General features: G+C 38.8%; 1 protein-coding gene across 3 annotated transcripts in view; it reads left to right on the forward strand.

The window, feature by feature from the left end:
- LOC117213030 overlaps positions 1-22486 on the forward strand; it is a 486984-nt gene that overhangs the window by 20840 nt on the left and 443658 nt on the right. For all 3 annotated transcript variants that reach the window (XM_033458240.1, XM_033458248.1, XM_033458277.1), the window contains exon 2: positions 4467-4567. In XM_033458240.1, coding sequence (XP_033314131.1) covers positions 4556-4567 — 12 coding nt within the window. In that variant the 5' untranslated portion in view covers positions 4467-4555. The remainder of the gene's footprint in view (positions 1-4466; positions 4568-22486) is intronic.

Here is a 22486-nt window from a genome sequence, read left to right on the forward strand (position 1 = left end):
TATAGTATAACGACGGGAAACAAAATGTGATGTTCTAGATTGTGTTACAGATAAAAAGTAATGCTTCGTATTAGTGTGTTTCAGTGACTTTTCAATGTAAACACTCGATTGATTGGTAGATTCTTTCTTTTGTTATATAAGTACCATACGTAGATAAAATATTCTACTGTCATTTTACAACAACGACATTCCATTACTTTAAGAAATTGTTTGTCAGAAATACCGTTTGAAAATTATTAAATATATGATCTATAGATTAATATTATTGGAAAAACGAAGTAGTTTGACATCTATTGTTTGTTGGTTCGATAGTGAGCACACTTTTAACGACACGGTAGAATATAAGAACGCGAAATTCTACTTAAGCAGTCGATTATCGTATAAATATTATACGAGCGTGTCGCATCGAGTAAGATTAGAGCAAAGTACCAGAGAAAACGAGCAATTTGTAGCGAGCGTCTGAATAAAGGTTGATGCTGGTTATTTCCGATGAATCGGATATCGAATTGAAAAGAAGGAAAGCAGGATCGCAGAGTGGATTGGAACACTGTCGAATTTGTGAGAGATCCGCCGAAAGCTTTTCAGATTTGCATACTGCCGAATTTTATTGAATACATTACTCAACGACTGACAGATCTCTCTTCAAACTTATTGAAAGCAAACATTAGTATTAAAAGGGGAGAACGGATTTTATTAATAGCGGAGCTATACGAAAATCACGTCTATATTTATCTTTTTATATGTTCTTCGTCTTTCTGTATCTCATTATGGAATACTTGATACAACATAGATAGTTTAATCGACAAATAATTGTTCAGAGTACTGTACAAATTTCTTTTCGTTATCTTCTTCTATTTTAGTATTTTTCGCAATATTTTATTGATAATTTCGGAAACAATATATGTTTTCTAACTGAAGAGTTTTCTAAGCAACGTCGTTTCTTCTATCGTCATTTTATTCTATTGTTTAGCTCGTTCTGTAAAAATACTTTTGATACGTGCACATATCGCTTACATACATATATCCCTTTTGAAAATAATACAAAGATCCTAACATTTAAACATATTTAGCGGATATAATTCTCACCGCAAGGCAGACCGCACGTGGGCAGCCGCACAATTGTTTCTAGTTACGATCGATTCTCCTAATGAGATTCTATACGAAAACTACGGCAACGTATTTCATTGCTGCGAGGCAAATTACACGATAACACACACAGAATCGTGATCTAGTTTCCTCTGTGATCAACGTACCCGAAATTAAGATATCAATTTCCTATGAAAGACCGAGTCTTAAAAACCAATGTCTAAAATATATCATATTACGAGAACCATCAACGAATTTAATTGTTTAAATCAACAGAAACGTCGATATTTCTTATTATTAAATGTATCGTCCAAAATAAACAAAACTATCCAATCATCCGAGTATTTTTTATCCACTTCTCAAAGTGTACTTTCTCTACAGCTATCGACGCGGTAGAGTAAAACGATAAGTGTTTATCAGAGATAAATTTCTGCTACATTTTACCTTGCGCTCTTTTATCATTTTTCGTAAAATATATCAAGTACTCTTATCGCCAACTATGTACAACATACCAAGCAACGCATTATCCATCAAAGTACCATTCAATCAGAGTCGCGAAAGAATCACCCCCGCGGTGAACACTTACGACAATTCGACGGCAGTTAGGCGCATCCGAATCAATGGCACTCGACCATTATCTTTCCTCTTCATCCATGCGAGGCGAGCCGCAGGGTACGCCCCGATAATTATAATCAGTCAGTAGGGGTCTGGCCAGGGGTTAGCCTGGATCGTCCAGGTCACTCGGGGGTTGATGTAACAAGAGCAAGACAGACAGAGAGAGAGAGAGAGAGAGAGAGAGAGAGAGAGAGAGAGAGGGAGAGAGACGTTCAGCTAACGACAGAAGGAGAGAACTCGTGTGTCGTCTCTCCTCGCTACGACAGAGGGTGGACAGAGCATTTACATCATTTAATTTATGACCCTCTACGCTGCACCGACAACAAGCGCGAGAAGGCTGTGTCCCTGTAGGTGTACGCGTAGTCGCGCGTGTGTAGACGTATACTCGCTGCCGGACACAGCATGGATCGCACACGGACGCATATCCAGAATAAATTTGCATACGCATGTAACGGTGCACGGTTGCAGTCGTGGAAAGAGGGGAGAAAGGGGGTTCCTGCGGGGAAGAAGCAGAGTGGAACACCGATGCCCTCCCTCGAAATCGAACTCGCCGCGTTGGAGAACGCTGGGGTGAGAACGATCTCGATGTCGAGCGAATCGTACTGGCTGGATAATGCCGTGTCGTTTCGACCGGTTTGCGACTGCTCGCGCCGAAATACAGAGGATGCCTGAATGCCGAATGATTAGGTGATTCGCTGACTGTAAGCGCAGGGTGCTGTTGCGTGCGTATGTAGTCGACGCGTAGTGGATGTTTATTGGGATTATTAGCGTGGAAGAGAGTTTGAATCTTTTCGGTGGATGATCGGAAAATCAATTTGGCCATCTCTAGACCTAAATACTGTTTTGCGAGCAGTAACGTTCATGCGAAATATTTGACTTGAGTATTAGTGGATCTGGAAGTTTGATTGGCCGTGAACAGTATATTAAGTTTTGACGAGGCAGGTAGAACTTCAGCTTGTACGCCGTAAGATCTACGGGAAGCCGCAACTTGGCGAAGTCACAGACAAATCGGATTTTAGGTTGCGTGTTTTTAGTTAATACACGCATCGATATTTACCCGTCTCAGCGTCTTATTTAAACAGCAATTAATTGCGTCTAACGATTTTCTCGTTAAATATTCACTGAGCAAACTGTTCTGTAAATTCATTGCAATGGCACGGTATAAAAGAATTGTTCAAATAAAATTACCTACATGTTATATTAATTATCGACTGTTAATCGAACGAACGTATCATCTTTTTCATTCTCATCTCTTTCATTTCGTAATGAAACCGTGGTCCTTTGTGTCAGAAATCAATTCTTCGTTTGAAATTCGTCCTAATACGTTTAATGCGACGATTAAGTCCGACCACAGGCTGATAGTATTTTATGCGATTGAAGGTAAATGAAATCTCCATATGACTTGTAATATCGTTTCATCTACGAAAATTCCAAAATTGCAGGCTTGTATGGTGCTATCGAAAAATCATGTAAACAGTAAGCAGAATATCGAAAGCTGATACATTTTGTTGTATGGCTGTCTACTTCGTATTTGAAGTATACAATACTCGAAGAGTATCAATCATCGTAACATTTCATAGCAGAGGAATTTTTAGGATAAAATTTTTCGTAATATAAAGCGAGAGCAAGTTAAGATTCAATAAGCCCGATTTTTACGTGTGGCGAACGTGTTCAATTAAGACGCCAACGAACGAAGGATTAAAATTCGTGACCATCCCATTTTCCACGTCTTGGTGGCGCGACAGTTCGCTACCTTAGCGAACGAAGATGTAATTCTTTTAATTACTGGCTAGCTTAAAATACAGCCCCTTTTAAAGCGCGCGAGAAACGAAGGAACGCTGGTTACGCCAGGACAACGACAGCGAAGAAAGAGAACGAGAGAAAGAGCACTTTCGCGAGGCTTCAAATTAAAACGCGTAATTACGCTGGGCGAATTTAGCTGCAATTAGTTTACGATTGGCTTTCAACTTGCTCCTGGACCGCATTGCCATTCGAATTTCCGAAATTGACTTACTTCCCTGTCAAGCGACGACCGTGTAATATCTCATTTTCATTTTGAAAAACAGACGTCCTTGGCGAAAAAGGAGTTTAAGGATTGCTCGACGATCGACGAAGATACATTTCAAGGATGACACGAGTGATTCCTTTCGAAAGTCTAGAGATGACACGCGTTTCTATCTACTTTGTTATTTTTCTAACAATAGAGTTATGATTTACGAGTTAGGAGGTAGTCTTGGAATAATTTTATTATTTGTAATGGAAGATATCAATTTTCGGAAAATTGAGAAGGAATCTTTCGTGATTTCGGATAAAGTATGGAGAGAAATAATACGTATTTCATATTTGTTTTAAGTAAATATCAATCATCCTGATAATTCACAACTATTAGGTCGTCCGAAAAGTTTCTTTTTAACGAAATAATGGGTGCACAACATTTTCCGTTTTATATTACATCATCGAATTACATGGTCCATTTTGTTCTATCAAAATAAAGATCACAACGTTCGACTGATTAGGTTTCATGTTTGTATAAAGATGCGTTGTTGTAAAAGACGTGTCTGTCAAAGAAAGACACTTTTCGGACAACCTAATATATAATTGTCATGACGTTTATAACATTCGTGGACGAATAATATTTGATACGACGACTGTTGTTTCCAGTAAGGAAATCTTTACGTCCCAAACAAACAATGCCTGTAATAGTAATAATAATAATAATCGGACGATGGAATAAAGCGTATTATAGGAATACATTTCTATTGCAGAATGTCCAAAGGCGGTACAGATTCCGGTTGGCTATGGCTCGCTTAGTGAAGCCTCAGATCCCGCCGTCCGAGCCGCCCCTCATCTCTCCATGGCAGCCACGGTAAGTAAATTGACGCTAAAACATTGTTAACCAGAGACCCTTCGTTGCTCCTTATGCAACGCTATGCCAACAGTCTGTCCGTCGACGAGTTTCCCCGTCTTGATCTTAATAAGTGGACGACAATAAAATTAGTTTCGTTAGCAGGGAATCTCGCGTGTCCCATGCGCGTGTCTTCCGTTTTCGGCTAACGGCCATTCCTTTACCGCGTTTACCCTCGTCAACGCTTTTCTCGTCTGAGATTCCGATATCAAAGTTATCCGTTTCTCCACGAATATCCTCTATAGCAATTTGTTTCCGATGTCACTCGATAGTGGAGAAAGATTTGTTTCTGCGAGTTTAAGTTGAATTTATCCGTCGTTCTAAGGTAGAATTTAATGAATTTTGTACATTTGTACATTTCTTATTCTATTTCTAATAAATTCACGTTCGTTTATGTAGTAACTTTTAAAAATTATAAATTTCAAATAAATTAACAATAAATAATACATTGAAATAGAATGAATACTTGGTATTATGATATGTACAAGGGTGAAAATAATAGAGGAAGAATATATATCAAGTAATTAGTTTGGGGTAGTTTAATCAGATGGGTATTAATGTAAGTGCAAAGTGTTTCAATAGTGTTGTAGTTTTACTTCGATATAAAATTCAATGTATATTACTTTTTTTACTTTGCATATAAATAATAATGCCTAAAGCCGCGCTTTAACCTGCTATCTGGAAAGACGACTTAACTTGTCACAAAAATTGCCAATATTTTAGACACAGTGATTGATTTATTCGAAGATATTTATTCCTCGAAATGCAACCTTATATTTATATCCAAAATATGAAAAAGCTATATACAATGTTACTACACTTTGACCATTTTTATTAAGAAAATTTTTAACTTCGTATCTGAAGCAGTTTATGATTATAGTACAATCTCGTTAATAGGCCGAGGGTATAATCATCTTCGTATAATTAACGATAATTCCAGGTGGTAAATATAAAATGACAACCATAAGCAATGTTACATACATGAATTTTATTGTTCACAAATTTTATAATCTTCGGTAATCAAAGAATTATTTCATACCGTGAACCGTAGTCTAACGATCTTGAAATACATCATCATTGATCTTCCCTGTAAAACGTTACGATTTCGAGCATTGTCGCTGTATCCCCCCGGAGAACAACCCTTCCTCAATCTCGTAGTTTATACTCCGAGTCCCATCGGTCACTAGGCCCTAGAGGAAGGCCTGTTTGTCAGCGTGCACGTGCAGCAGCGCGTTACGATGGAGACAGGGGCACTTCGTTCTCCCTTCACGATGGACAAAGTCCAAAGTTTCAGACCGCCCCTTCCGGATATTCGTTCCTCGTATATCTCCAGCTTGGCCGGCCACGTACGCGCCTGCCTGGATCAAACAGGACGAACGTCGTTGCAACTAGGTGTTCACAGGGTGCAGGTTATTCTTGAATACCCGTTAAAGGTAGAACCTATTTTTTTGAAATACGATTGAAATACGTGTACTTTTGCGAGGGTGGACACACACCCTACAAGTTAAAAATATGTATGATTCTATGGATCGTTGTTGTACCTGTATCACTATAATGGAATTAATTGCGATTAATTATGTATATTATTTTGTCGTGTTGCGAGGATTCGTTACATTAGCACCAGAATTTCTAATCACTTAAGTTGACGTTCCTGCCATTTTCTCTTATACCAATCGTTTAAAATTCATTCTATTCCTCCGTGAAAGCTCACAGCTCACGCGCAGCCTTAATTCCACTCTTTATACACCATTTTCCTATTCCATTTTCCATCACCCAATTTGTAAATTTAAAATAACATACTTTCCAAGGAATGGAACAAGTAGCACACAGAATCTATCGCGAGCAAACTAGTCCAAGGGAAAAATTGAATTACAGATACTCTTTTCGCAAAATCGTCCGTAAATACGCAACTCACAGTAGGATCTGTAAATATCCTTATTGCTAAATATTTCTATTATCCTTATTGCTATAACGGCAATCCATCTGGCCCGTTCCACCCCTACAAAAGAATTCTACTTACCAGCTCCTTCCCGTGTTTTCAGCAACGTTGATCGTTCTTGAATTGCAGTAAGGAGGGTAGAAGTTCGGTGATCGTCGGTCAGAGGGTGGCTGCTTGTTGCGAGGGAACTAATTGGGTGGCTAGAGCACGCGAAGGGCTACGCTATCGGCACGAACATCCATTTTGATCGTTGGCGGCCGCAGCCGCGCCATCAGACTTACCCCTATACTGGCTCTCGTAGATGTTCCATCGATGTATTGGCCGACCGTTTATCGCTAGTCGATAACACGCAACACGCACCTGCGCTGGAATTCTCGGCGACGCAAACTAGCGTAGCCGAGGTCGCTGTCGGTTTCCGTTGTTTTCGTGACATTACGGACTCATTATGGGGTGACTGTTTGATGTAGAGTTGATCGAGCGAAGGGATATATATAACGTCTGGGGTGTAAGAGCCGTGGAAGGAGAATTAAGGGGCTGGTTAGGGTGGTTTGTTAGGTATGTTTGACGTGGTCGTATCTAGGGTGACTTTTCTGTAACATACAGGTGGTTGCTGTTTTCTTGGATTGGCATATGACTTATTGAATGTCTATTTGTTTTTCTTGATTAGTTGGGGATCGTTATCGTAACTATTTGGGAATTACTTGCTATCGGGGTTTTCTAGTTAAATATGAGGAGGAAAATTAGTTTTATATTGAAAGTATCAAGGTCCGTTTCGAATTGATCTAAGTTTAAGTGTGAAGTCTAGACTCTGAAGGGATTTCGCGAAAGCTCTACCACCATACACTTGTCCGATCGATTCAATCTATTTTCCCGATGCTTCCTCGAGCTTAGAGAGTGTTTAAAACTGATTGGAGAGCGGCCTCCATTAAACCGGTGAATAAATATAAGGAAATGGGGATTCGAGTTGCTTAGGAATAGATTGTGATGTATTTTAGCTGCACTGATATAGTATAGGATGATAGAAAATTGTTAGACATACGGGCGTACAGTACAGCGTGTGTAATGTTGAACGCAGTAGTATATGTCTGATAAATCAGACACGTCTGTCTATTAAGTTTTAAGCAAGTGTGATCCTTACATTATTTTGTTCCTTCAATCTTTTTGGAAATTTTTGTACGTAGGTATCGGTAAAATTTACAAAATCTTCGAAAGTTTTAATCAAAATTGGTTATTGTTTTTATACAATAGTTGATTTTCCAAGGTTCCATCTTCCATTTAACAGCGTAATTCCACCATATACGCTGTATTCCACTATGTGGTTCTGTAAATTTCAATTACCGCTATTACTTGAAGCAATAGGTGCAAAAATGATTCGCAAGAGTCATATGCCTGCAAAAGAAGATACAGTAGCAATAACTTTTTGTTAGGAGATAAGCATCAGTCTTGATTCTTTAAGTAGGACGTCCAATGCTTCATAATCAAATTCATTTCGTTGTTTGAACGGAAAATCCTGCACTGTGAAAAACGTGTATTGTATTGTACAACGCTATTAACATTCGGTTTGAAAAATCACGCTTCATCTGCAGATTTCCACCTACAAAAACACTGTTGCTACTACATTGTGCCTCTCATCTATCCTTCGAGAAGAAAGAAAGATTATATGCATAGATCAATGGTTATCACGAACAACATAAAAGGTCAGGTGGCATTAAGCGACGAGTTAAAGTGTCGAAAATTAAGGTAGCTGAATCCATATCTTGCATCGCCTTTCCTTTTGGCGTCGGTAACGCCTGTCTCGAAGGAGACGTGCTTCCAATTGCAGGGTAAACCAAACCTGACGTTTCCATGCCGCTGGTTTTCATTAAGAAGCCAAACTGCAACCACACGTAACAGACTAGCCGTGTTTAGCATTCAGCTCCGCTCCTGTTCGACGCCCACCCCTCTAAGCGCCAGCTTCTCACCCCTCTATCGACCTTCTGCCAACCTTCCATCCATAATAAAATATTACGCACGCCGATTATACGCGTAATTGCCGGCCTAGTCTATCGGAGAGTGTTCCATCAGTTTTGCGATCGATCACGTTACACCATGGTAATTAGTAATTAATATTTTTCCATGTCCTGATAGAGGATCGGATATTTAGGAAATTGCTTTATAACAGTAGAGCAACAGATTGTAAGTCGATTAAATATGTTATTTTAAATGTAACTCGATATATTAGAATCAAATTTCAACGTGTATATATATATATATTATATATATATACTCTATATATATATATATATATATATATATATAGAGAGAGAGAGAGAGAGAGAACGATCGATTATTTGAAAGTTAATTTAATTTTTCTAAATAAAATTATTCTATATACAGTTTCATAGAGCTTATATATTTAAATATGTTTATCGTTATATTAATAATTAAAAGTTGTTATTCGCGTTTAATATCAATATCAAGAAAATACTGTAAAATAAAAAATTCCCTCGTACATGAAAACGAAATTATTCGACTAGCCGAACATTTCGATTATCCAAACAGGGTATGCCATAATTAATTAGAATAATCACGGTTCTGTTGTATTTTGGTTCCCTTGTTTACATCGCATACGACGAATTTCTAGCGTATAAGTCCTTTTAGCGGAAAATTAAATTCTTCGTAAATTAAAGAATAAGCTTCATCCAATATTTGTGTAAATGAACATTTTTCATTATCCTGATGTCTACTATCGTCCAAAAAAATTCTACATATTCATAAACATCCTGTTGAAAATATCACGGATTGAGTTGCCGACTTATATACCATTATTTATGTACATCGATAAGCATCAAATCAGACGTATTTCTTTTTCTCCTTATTTATTGTTCAAACATTTTCCATTTCGTCGCATAAAATTCTAATTCCGTCCTAATATTTTTCCAATCGCTACCGGTGGTGTTTTTATTGAAAAAAATGTTTCATTTCTTTTCTCCGAATATTGTCCCATATAGCAACCGAACGATGCTCACGTGAAAAGCATTTTTGCGCTTTAAAACGAATCATTAATTTCACAATTTTTCCGCCTAACCGAGGCAACCTCGGCGAAGCAACTTTTTTTCTTTTATTACCGAGCAAAGAAGTTGACCCTCTTTCCTTACAGCATCTCAACGTTTTTTGCACGCGTGTGCCGTCAAAGCGAATCGATTAATTAAGCACCGACGTGCATGCTTCTTTCACGAGCACCGGCTCGCTAATCATTTCCGTCTTGAAAATTCATTCATTTTGCCGGTTAAAACGTCCGATGTTAAAATATCTTCTAACTTGCATGGGATTTTCGTCGATTAAAAGATCCATCGAATATACCGCGACCTTTGCCCTCATCTCGTTAACTTGTCTATTTAATCATTTTCGATCCAGTATCGGGTTTTCCACCCTCTTTCAGAAGGAGGTCTACTCAGCAGGGTTGAGAAGAACCATAGCGACAGAGTCGAAGGACAGACATGTAAGAAGAAAGGGGAAACAGCTTTGTATTCGAGTCCATAACAATGCCAGTGATGCAAAGAGTTGCTCCCCTCCGAACGATAGTCAAACTGGTCCGACTATGGGCTGTAGTTTATTGGTTTTTTATGATTCCACTTTGAAAACAAGAGCGCTTAACCTACAGCCGCGAACACCGAGGCTTCAAATATTTGGTTCTTGTGGAAAGATTTCGACATTTTTTCCCCCTTTCCGAGTTCTGTTGTCTTTTCAGGGTTGGAAGATTAGCTTCTCTTCTAATTCTAAGAATAACTGAGATTATTATTATTTTAAATTGCTTCTCTTATCTATTTATAAGAAAATTTCAGACTTCCTAGAGATTTTAATACTCTTTGCTTTTGTATATCGATCGACGTTATCATTATTCTTTAATTTTCTGATTTATATGAGATTTAGCGGCTTTTATCGATACTACTCGACGATTATAAGAGACAAAATTTTTTATTTAACGTTGTTCGATCAAATATAAATCATAGAAAAATTTGTCTTTTCATCTTTTGCTTTCTCAGATCGTTCACGGGCCAAAGACAGCGAGCACTCCGTGTAATTAGAATTAATTCGATCGCGTCGAGCAACGATGATTTCAGATCTTTTTTTCCTTTCCCTGGCTTCGTTTCGTTTTCCATCCAGTATTTCCGGGCCGAGCGTGCACTCGGTTTCAAGTTCGTACTTTCGAGCCAATCCAAGAGCGGTCTAGAGTTCTCAGACCCGTAAATCCTTTAAGTGTCTCCCCGCTTTTACCACTCAACCCCTGGAGTGTAGATAACAGAGTGAGGAGGAGTAAAGCGAAGTACTTACTTGTGCAGTTGTGCCATTTTTCTTTGCGCGCGTCTGCCCGCTATTTTTTATGCGCATCTCTCGCAAGTAATATCGCGACCGACGCGCAAACAAATATTCTTTGGCACGCGATACACAAGCATCGACCATCCACATCTTGCTCATTCTCTACATACGACGTGAATGAAAATTTGTTCGTTTCGTAGACCCGTTCTTCGTTATGCGCGCGTCACGTTCCATATTATCGCGTTTCATGGAAAAAGAAACAATTGCTTCTTTCGCTAATAATTGCGCGCTGGGTATAAAAAATACCTCGAGATTTGATTCGAGGAACAGCGTAAGGTTGAAAAATTCTCGCCTTTGTATCGTCGAGTATACCGTAGTTAAAGGCTTCTTTCTATTAAGCCCGAAATAACTCCTCGTAAAGTTTTTACGCTATAATTTTACCATTTTTTTTTTGTATAAATTAATGTATTAATTGTATTTCTTCGTTGGTAACACATATATATAAATGAAGAAAAAAGTAAAATATATTTATCTCTCTTTTTGATCGAGAGGTCGCTAGCTAACAAACTAAACTTCTAATTTCCACTCGTAGAAAGCTAACGAGGTCTAATCCAGGATATTTGCTAGAGGAGAGAAAAAGGCGAGTTCGAACGTCGATTCAGCTGGCTACCCGTTAAAGAACAAAAAAAAAAGGTCGAACTCCAGAAACAAAATCGATCGCTGGTAGCAAAACATGACTCGAGCACCGATCTCGGCCACGTGATCCGAAAAATTCGTGGCGAAAGGAGAAACCCTCGAAAACTGGCAAATTAGTTCGACCGGATTCCCTGGATTCTCGACTCGAACTCAAGATGAAACTCCGTCCAATCGTTAGGGTATCTCTTTTCGACGGGAATCAAAGCAAAGAGATAAAAGGGAACGTCAGAAGGTGAAAAAAATTCCCGTTTAAAATATCCATCCATCCGTTCGTCGATCTCATCGACACGGGTGTACAGGGTGTCTCAATAATCAGGTACAATTTGCAAACGGCTGCTTCTGGATGAAAAAACGAGTTGAAAATGAGGTTTCGTTTTCGAGAAAATGAAGCTTCAGTCTGTCAGATATACGTGAACTTGGCCAATTCCTAACCGGATAAGAGCGGACGATCGACTGAAGCCTGACACTTGAAAATAAGTTGAAACCGTAGAATAAGAATTTCTTGCTTGAAGTCTCGTCTTTTAGAAAATCGAATTTGCAAGTTTGCCGACTACCTATGCATCGAACTAATTCTACGCAAATTTTGTTCCGCAGCTCTGAACCTGCTGTCGATTGTTTATTCGTCAAATTCACATATACTTAACACATTCGTCGTATGAAACAATTTCATTTCCACTTGCCTTTTCATATAAAAACCACCGTCTTGCTGATTGCACCAAAATTACTGGACACCCTGTATGAACATTCGTCTGTGTATGACGGATTTTCTATCCGAGCACCGATTAACCGAGTTCCAAAGGGTTGAAAAGGGTTTCTCCGGTGGTCGAATCGCGAAACGATCAGCGAGGCAAAGCGAGGAGCGGCGACAAGAAGAAGCGAAGAGCGAGAGAGGACTGTGCTCGGCTAGTGGAAATTTTGCCAAGAACCACGGTAAATAGTAGTAAGGTGGAGGCTGGTGGCGTTCGCGTAGGCGTTCGACTGCACGCCACGCACACCACACGGTCGACCACGTGCACCAGGCGGCCACGAAGTTACTTTGTAGCGGCTTCGAAAAGACCGATGGCGTCGCCGAGCACTCGAGCCGGCGTGATTGTAATATAGGTCAACGTTTACACAGCTGCTTTAAGCTGGATTTACTGAAGAGCTTTCGCCCTGCCATGCCAACCGGGGCAAACTGGGACGGCAAATACATTTTTTTTTCTCCTTTTTTCCCTAATGTGTATGCGCCAATGTGTGAGTACGCGAGTACATGTATGTAGGTGTGGACGTTTGGGTGCTGATGGGTGGTACGTAGCACGTCGAGGACCTCGAGTTTGTACACCGTGATCGAGAAGACGGGGATTTTTTGAGGAAATCTTTCTCTCGAAAGGAAGACGAGGACGCAGGTTTTTCTCAGGAAAATTGGATTTTCGGAATTTTCTGGACGTACGCGGCTGAGATGAAGCTCGTTGGAAAACCTTTTAATGGATTCTGAGAGAATGTTTTTGTACATAGGGTTGATCGAAGGGTTGTTAAAACTGTTGTCGGAGGCGTGCGTGTTTTGAAGCAAGGGCTTGTAGGGAAACCAATTAATCTAGTAATAGATTACACGTCTCGAGCAATTACAATTTTTTCGTTATATTTCGTGAAACGTTAATATCATTGCAATTTTAATAGGAATATTGTGGCGATAGAAGAAAAAAATATTTGTAGTAACGAGGGAATTAATTTCGCTAGTTGGAACGAATTTGATGAAACTTAAGTTTGTCAAAAAGCGTTCCAATGGATGGTAACATTTGCGCAAAGCTGACCGCAACCGTATTTATGACGAATAATTATTACGAATGAAAGAATCTGAAGGATTACTAAGGATATTTTGTTAGAATTTCCCCGTTCGTACTGTTAAAGCTATTGAAATTAATCCACTCGTTAGGATATATATACTTTTCGACTAGAAGTTGCTCGTTGAATAGCTTCGTTTCATTTATAATACGTGGCACCATATTTTCTTATTATTTTTGATATAAATATGTTTTGCTTGGAATGTGATAACACTATAACACATCGGAACGTGTATTCAGGTATTTATAAAAAGTATGATATAAAGTAGCAAGAGTGTGCGAATACCATGGCTCGATTTGCTTATTATTTAGAACTGGAGTAAAAAGACAAGAAATTTCTTTGGTCTCAGAGTCACTGATAATTGGCCTCGCACGCCTTCTTCTGCCACTTTGTGCAAGTACAGTGACGACAGCACTTCTAACTTCGATACCGAGTTCCTTGCCTCTAGCCATTTCTTTCCTCGTAATATCTGAGAACTTGGTTCTGTACCTTGACAAATAAAACTGTCGACTTTTCGCTAAGTCTTTTAACCTAACCCATACCAGATATACAGTATACGCTCGGGAAACAACAATTTCGTTCGCGGGATATCATATAAACTAATTGCAAGCGGAAGAAACTGAACCTCCAAGTCATAGAGTCGCGATGTTACAAAGGTTCGTAAATGACATTAGACGCTATAAAAATGTATTAACTGTAGTTCAAAAGAAAGCTTTCTATTTTTAACAGCAAAAAGTCATATGAAAGATACATGAAAATTACATATAATGAAATATTAAATTTTGATTTTTTTTTTTTTATATATAAATGTAAAATATAAAGGCAGTAACTTCCCATCCGAAGATTTATATCGCTATTCGTTTCTTTGACGATAGTGTGATAGTATGTAATAGTATGATATGACATCATTCATGCTATCCACCTTTATAGTTACAGTATGTTGTTAAATTGTTATTGCCTTCTATAAAATAACCCTGGACCGCTACAACGTTAGCGGCTTTCCGCTTTAGCCATGAAAAGACGTAGTACTACGTCAGCGGTGGTTACTGCGTTAAGATATACAATGTAACCTCGTTTATAAGCGTCACGAAATCCTCAAAACCTGTAGGAATTGCCATTATGTTGGAGATCAAATTTTATCTCAACGTTATCGCAAAATTCTCGTCGCTTATTTCTTCTATCGCGTTTGTTGTTTGACTTCATTCCGTAGAAAATATTCTGCCAAACAAATTTACCTTACAGAAAAGTATGACTGGCTTAATACGACTTAAATATATTACCATTAATAATTAACAGTTAACTACATACAGCCTTCTTTCGATTGTCAGTCAATTGCAAAAAAAGTTTCTACACGGTTTTTTCATCTTATACGATTCGTTTCACCGTAGAATTATTTCTACGATTACCAGCACAGCTAGTATTCGTAGATGTCTTCTTCTTTTCGTCATTCCTCTTCGTTTATTTCGGTTGCCCGTATTTGAGCCGAAGCGGCCATGAAAGTCGAATTAACCTTTCGAACTGCCTCGTTTCGAGTTTAACGTCGGTTAGTCTGAGCTTCTACGAATTTTTTTAGGACAGCTGTATACGTGCCGCGTTTCTACGTTGCGTTCCGTTTCGTGGCTTTGCGCGCGGTGCCGGAGGGTTGTTTCCGCTTGAAATTTTCACGCGACCAGCGTTGTTTCACGAGGAAAAAAGAACAACGAAAACGTTTCGTTGTATCCGTTTCGTTTGCCGCCGCGTTGTTCCGCGTTTTAGAAATTGCTTTGTTTATGAAATTAATGTCAAGTGATTGTAAGTGTACGGGCTCTGAAAATTGTTCAGCAAGTGAGAAATAAAGAGATTTCAGATTGCTGAAAGATTCATTTTTATACAAATATTAAAAATATTTAGTATGTAACTTAAATAAAGTTAAGTAAATAATTGTGATTAAAATTATACGATAAGAATCGAGTAGGAATACAGTGGAATTTGTATTTAGAATTCAGTAAAATCAACATTTCCAACGGTTTGATGATTCTAGGTCGATATATCTTTAAATTTTCATAAAATATCACGTTCAATTTGGATAATACAATTTAAGTAATAAATTCATAATAAAAACGTATTGTCAGTAAAATGATAAATTTGCTTTTTTTTATCATTCGTTTCATTTCCCTCGTTCCTCCGTAATTATTATTTCTTACGTCATGACACGCTATGTATCATAATTTCTGACTATTTACGTATAACTTTTAATAATATTTTCTCAAATTTTTCATTGTACTTTTCGTTTAATTTAAAAATATATAATATGATTGTAAAACTACGTGACACTCTTTCTCGATCATGGCCTGCACAACACGCATACAGATCGGTATCTCCTAGTTTTATAAATTTCATTTCCGCTCTATTTTTTACACCGTCACGATATTCGGGAGCTTTCATTGAAATCGGAGTAATAAATTACGCGACAAAAACGTTTGTCACGTTCGGCGATCCATTACTCAGCTGCGGATAGATAACAGAAAAATTGCAGTAACTGTTAATCGAATGAATTATGTAGAATTTTCCGTGCATGCGCTCATTCGTGTTCACTGTCTCGAATAATTAATTCAGGAGATAATTACAATCAGAGAAAATTATTGCAAACAGTCAAACCATGATATTATCGGCATCGTGTATTATTTCTATCTGAAATTTTATTATCTTAATCTCTAGTAATATTATTTTTGCCATCTTATAATATAAAAAAAGTAAAAGGTATTAAAAAGGACCATTCGTCATTTTGATTAATTATTATTGTACAATAAAGGTTTATGAATAATTAATTGGGAATAGAATTTGAAATTGATTTTTATTCAGCTATTCTTTCGTTAGTTCTGCGTTTCTATCTATCCTTTGTTCGAACACGAATAATTATGAATAATTTGCTTTTTGTTCTGGGTGAGTCATCGATACGCGCGAGAAAAAGTTACACAACAGGTTGTTTACAGTTTGAATGAATCATTCGTACATAATTTTGCACCTTTTTACGTTGAATAATTCGTTCTTCTTGAAAGTAACAATCTCTACGTTGTGCCATTTTCACAGATCATAATTTTTGTGAAAAACTCGGCACTTGCACCTGCTTCAAAAGCAAATTTCGTTGTTTCTGTTGCTCGAAGTTTGGCCTTGCATCGTACTTTACACCGTTTGCTTGCGTTTCAGATCTAACAACAGATATAAATTTTAGCGACTGGTACTTGTTAGCGAGGAACATTGCACGGTGTTGGAAATCCGTTACAACGGAACACGTGCGTAGAATTCATATTAGTATGGATCACGAGACAAAGAAAATAAATCGTGTTTTAAAAACGAAGCGACTAAAGGTATTTATTGTTGTTGTAGAAATGAAACTTACATCACATGGGAAGGAAATATTGAGATCAAAAGGTAAAAATCATGAGAAATGGAACGTTTCCACTCACATTAATCTCTTCTTGGGATTTTCCATTGATCTACCTTTTATTGTATTTGACAAATCTGAAAGAATCTTCAAAACAGTTCTATTCATTCCTCCATGCAAAAAAAAAGTTCATTGTAGTTAATAATTCTAAGCGATACTGCAAAAAATAGATTATAAATTCTAAATTATAAATTCACGTGAAACAAGATTTTTTCCTTTTCTCGTGTACCAGGGAAGATTAAAATAAGTTTGCTTCTTAAATCTTCGTTTTATTTACTCAGATTGCCAAAAAGTGAAGCTGTCGGTTTTGTAGTTGCAATCTCTTCGATCGTATTTTCGACCTCGTTGTAATCAATAAAACGAGGCGACCAAAACGACAAGAAAGGAAGGGAATGGAAGAAAAAATGAAGTATGCTATTGGTTATTCGCAGGATGAGCAGAGAAATCGAGGAGATCGCGTATCAGCGTGATTCTGGCGGACAAACGAAATTTGTTTGCCAACGGCGCGAATTTCGCCTCGTTGTTCCAACGGATGGATCCAATGAGATTCCAAGAAGATTAAAAAGTTGTCAACTGCTCTTTCTCCACTTCTTGGTCCGCCCCCTCAGCCGCCCTTCTGCCTCATTTTCCTCTTACTATCACGTCGCCGTCGCGTCGCCGGGAAACTTTGCTAGTTAGAATTTTGCGCGGTACGTTCCGAAAGGAAATCACCCTGTGTCGTTGCTGAAGCAAAGAAAAGCCCGGGAAAGCTACACGGTTTATCAAGTAGCAAAGCTGCTCGCCACGCGCAACTTTCTCTCTTTTCCTCTTTCCTCGCCAACTCTGTAACCAACCAAGGGAACAGATGCTCGCAAGGATGCTGTTATTTTCGACAATTAAAGGAAGGTGTTTCGATAGTATGCAGGGAACGGTGTTCGTGTAGGTATTTACATTTAACTCGCAAATATCGTGATAACGTCGAACAGTGTGATCTGTGTTACGTTCTGTAGTTCGGAAACTAAGTTTTTGTTTGATTCGCTGTATCTTACGTTTCTTTTTGAGATTCAGAGTTTACCATAAGAGAGTGCTTCTTGCACGATAATTCATTAATTAATCATAAACTGCGAATGTTTATGCATTTATAATTTCCACTTAGGTTATATTTTCTATATAAAAGAAATTTCATAGTTCCAAAATAAAAATTGATACGTTAGATCCCAATACCAGAAGCAAAATTTAAGATACGTCAATTTTTTAAACAAATACAAACTTTTGTCTGCAACGAACGCAAAGTTCAGTCTCCTACCCACCCAGTACAAGTTAGTTAACGCGATAAATTTAATTTTAACGCTTCTGCACGTTCCATTCTAAAATTATAGGTGAAAAAGTCGCGATAATGGATCGTCGAAGTAAGGATAATCGCAACAGCCGGAAACAATGAATCAATTATGCGAAGGGTACATATAGCGTTCGGCAAACGGATGCCGGAATACGCTTCGCCGAGTTGCGAGCGTTCGAAATAGAATATGATTGCATTTCACATGACGCGAACTAGAATTGCAAAGGACTTCGGCCCCTTTGAAGATGCGTGCCGCTCGGTGCCGTTCTGTTCAAGACGTGCAGCTTCCGACGCTTTCGTCGTCGACGAAGACGCACCGTCAAAGACGTCACGCGAATCCGTCGCCTCCTCCACCCACTGTGAACTCACTTATTCCCTGCCTAGCTCTCTCTTTCCGTTCCTCCATCTGTCTATCTCTTCCTCGCCCATCCTCTCACTATCGATCGATATGTGCCGCTTTAAGTTCGTTTAAATCGCATAATCCTGAAGGCGACCACGTTCTCTTGAAATCGAGTTTCCAGCAGCACGTCCAAGTTTCCCGGGAATTTTCGAAAAACTACGTGGACGTTTAGCGAAAGGAATAGACGTTTCTGTGCGAGTAGGTTGCGAAAGTAGTTAGCGTTCTAATTAATAACGACAGTGTAATCTAATCTGATAAAACGACAGTAGATTAGAATCGTGTATTTGGTCCTGACCATCGACATGTTGTAACGTTGCTTACAATTAGTTGAAGGGTGCGAGGAGTGAGAAAGAGAGAAAGAGAGAGGGAAAGAGAGAAAAGGAGATACCAACGACCAAAGACACCAATAATCAGCTAAACGCCAGCTATTTCCTTCAAAGAAGTCCTCTGTTGGTAGTATTTGTATGCTTGCTACAACTTCGTTGAAAGTCTTTTGATGGGAATAAATAGCTGTTACATTAATTAAATCCGCTTTAATTATATCAACGTCTTTAGACCTTCCTCTCATTAACTTTATTCTGTTGTTGAAGAATAAGAACGAGTCACAAAGGCCAAGCCTTGGCAAAGAAGCAGAGGCCAAAATATGCTGCTCTCTTTCTATTCATTTTTATTTTTTAAAAACAAGCTCTTGAATCTTAGGAGTATCAGACATTTCAAAAAAGTGTTTGTCCACAAGAAGCTTTATTATACATTTTCACCCTACTTTTTCACGTCGAGTCTATCTAACAAGAAGCAGCCTACATTCGATCATCCTTTAACTCATTGTCAGTGAAACTAGACAGATATCAATGTACACTTTTAAAAACGACATAAACTGGAAGCCTGAAACGAAAATCATTTCGATAAATTTGCCCATCCTAACGCCAAACTTGTACATCCTTGGCTTGTACATCTTTACTATCGATAAAACATATTCGCACTAATTTCGAAATGAAAATACAATTTTTCTATTTTTATACAAAAACATGTGATTCTGCCGTCGTGTCTTAGACAGCAGAGATCTCGCTGTCGGGTTGGTCCGTAATTGAAAGACGTTCTTGCGTTATCGAGGGGCGGGTGTAGGGGTTGTTTTCCCTCGTTCTCGTCCTTATATTCAAGCCGCGGCCCAAGGCCACGCCGCGTCGTGACACGGGATCCTGAGTGTAGCCATGGCAACTTTTGATTATGTCTCGCCGCGTCGTTTCCTTGGAACGTAGACTCCTGGTGAGCGTTCGTCGCGTCTCCCCTTCGTGGCTGTCGTGTGGAAATATGCGAAAAGGTGTCTCTCCCGCCCTCCTCGTCTTCGACGACGACGATGCGCGATGATGTCGAACCAGTCGAGGAAAACGGGTCTCCTCGCGAACGACTGAACATTGCGTGACAATTGACGGTGAAATTGGCGTGTATGAACCGTCTGTTTCGACCTGCAGTCGATTTGTCGAGTTGTTTCTGAAGGGTGGCTTTTCTTTGTGGAAGTTAAACGGCCACGCTTGGAAAGGAATTTCATGCGTATCCTTGCGTAGCTTCGCAATTAAATTCTTGCACGAATACTGAATTGCAGACAGATTTTGATTGCTATATGTACGTTGGATAAAGTAGGCGTAATTCTCTAGAGAATTCACTTTTGTATTTTTATCGAAGGCGAAAATGGAGAATCACGCGAATCTTCTTACTTTATTACATTTATTTATCACAACATAGATAGCTCGTAAAACAGCAAACTGGAACGAGAGAGTAGTTATTCAAATATTCTTAATACAAAACGAAATTGATGATGCGATACGAATGAAGTACACATCTTAATACGTGGAGTGTGATGGCGAAATATCTAACCCTGTTTGCTGGTTACAAACGCCTGAATTGTTACCGATCATCGCTACCGACACTGGAGTAGACTGGAATTATTAAATAATTGGAAGCAAAATCAGGGATTGTTTCAACACGATTACGAATTTCGATAATTCAACATATTTACCGTAACATGCTTATTACGGAATATTCTACAATTCTACTAGTATCTGCATTATCCACAAAACTTATGACCTACAGTGTACATGATTTATTAAACCTTAAATCAATCACCAAGCAAGTTAACTAAACCGGGAACAAAGAGCCGTAACACGCATTGTTTTCAGCTAATAAACGCCATAGCCCAGCAAACGAGCAGCCGTTCGATAAAGTCAGCCCAAAAGAAGAATCATCAAAAATTACGTACCCCATTGTACGTCATGGTGTTTGGTCACCATGCCGGTCGGAACGGAACGAACACTCGTGGCAAGGGTAAACGGAGTATCGATCGAAATGGGTTAAAATCACTTTCGATGGTCTGGTCGACGGTCCAGGCGCGGGCTACACTCTCCATTCGAAAATCGATAACACGAAAGCCGCTTGATTTAGGCCGATATCACCGAGGGGATAATGTATGGTAAAGCCAACGAGTACGGGCACGCATAAACGATAAGCGGCCTGCTCGTCCCTTGTATGCGCGCTCTCCTGTACGAACCGCGAACGCGAGGGAGACGCGATTTACATACCAATTAAAGCGCGCTCCCTCCTTCTGCTCTTCAACCCTGTTCAATCCCGCTATCCTCTTCTGCACGACCGTCACTGTAGCCGTAATAAAATCTACGCGATACAGGCCGCGGTCATATAATAAGCAATCTGCATAAGCCCCTTCGATTCCGCCGCGACAAACCAGACCACCTCGTAAAATCCACTGCACTTTTTAAACGGTCCATTCCCGCGTGCCACCATTCCATTGCCTCGTTATCTGCTCGGATCTCTTTTACGTTAGATTCTGGTTCACCTGTTAACTGGGACAAACGAGTTGACTTCGCCAATCAATATCTCGAATACTTACTAAGCGATTTCTTAAGCTTTGTTGCGAAATTGTAGGAGAGGATCGCGAGCTTAATTACCGATCGTATTCTTCTTTGCTTTATATCGACTTACGACTTGTAATTTTAAACGTACGTCGCAGTGAAGTTTCTTTTTCAAAGGAAACCATAGAAGGGAAGCGCGAGGCGAAGACGAAGAAACATTTTTCTTGACAATATTGTTGGACACACTTGCAGTTTCGCATCGTACCTGTTGAGAACCTTTAAAACCTGCGAAAAATAGGCGATAAATCCACGAAGATTAGTAAAAGGAGAAAAATAAAGCAAACGGTGTAACTAATCTTATAACAATCGATATTTTTGAAATATTTTTCAGAGGATAGGAAAAATCTGTATTTAATCCGAGAACTAAATAGAGCAACAGCTTTGCTAATCCAGGATTGCTCGACAAGATTATGAATTTTAACATCGCCCTATGGTGTTTGGTTGAATTTTTCTGGGATTAAAAAGCCCCTTTATATAAAGAGCAAACATGTTCGGTAACTAATAGATTGGTTAAGAATCATCGAACAATTTATAGGAAAGATTTATGTCGCGTATCGGATAGTAAATTGTTGTTGACTGGCATACTTATCGATGGTCCATTGTTCCCGTGAAACGCACGCTTGCGAGCTTTCTAGCATTCGTGAAGTCATGCTGCCCCGTTGGAACGGGCTGAATTCAGTGCAACCGACTACCAGAGACTATTATTCTTCGTTATTTGTCGCTATTACACGTAACTGTTGCGTTCGAGGCATAACTAATAATTAATTTCAATAATTTATACGTTCGCGTTCGACGATCGTGTTGGCCGTATACTGAAAAATGTACGTCACTTTTCGTTTAATTAACCTGGCTATGTAATTGCTTCTTTTACGCGTAATGTAAAATTCCATCGTATCGGTAATTAATAATTGTTCATCGTCAGAAGTTGTTTACTGTACGCGGTAATTTGCATCTTGGTGTTTAACTATCGTTATATGTACATATATACATTTATTACAGTTTCATTATCGAGTACTTTTTAAGCTATTAATTTATTAAGCTATTTATTATTATCGTAAATTT

This window comes from Bombus bifarius, unplaced genomic scaffold (genome assembly GCF_011952205.1).
Source record: "Bombus bifarius isolate JDL3187 unplaced genomic scaffold, Bbif_JDL3187 scf7180000007970, whole genome shotgun sequence".
Lineage (NCBI taxonomy): Eukaryota > Metazoa > Arthropoda > Insecta > Hymenoptera > Apidae > Bombus > Bombus bifarius.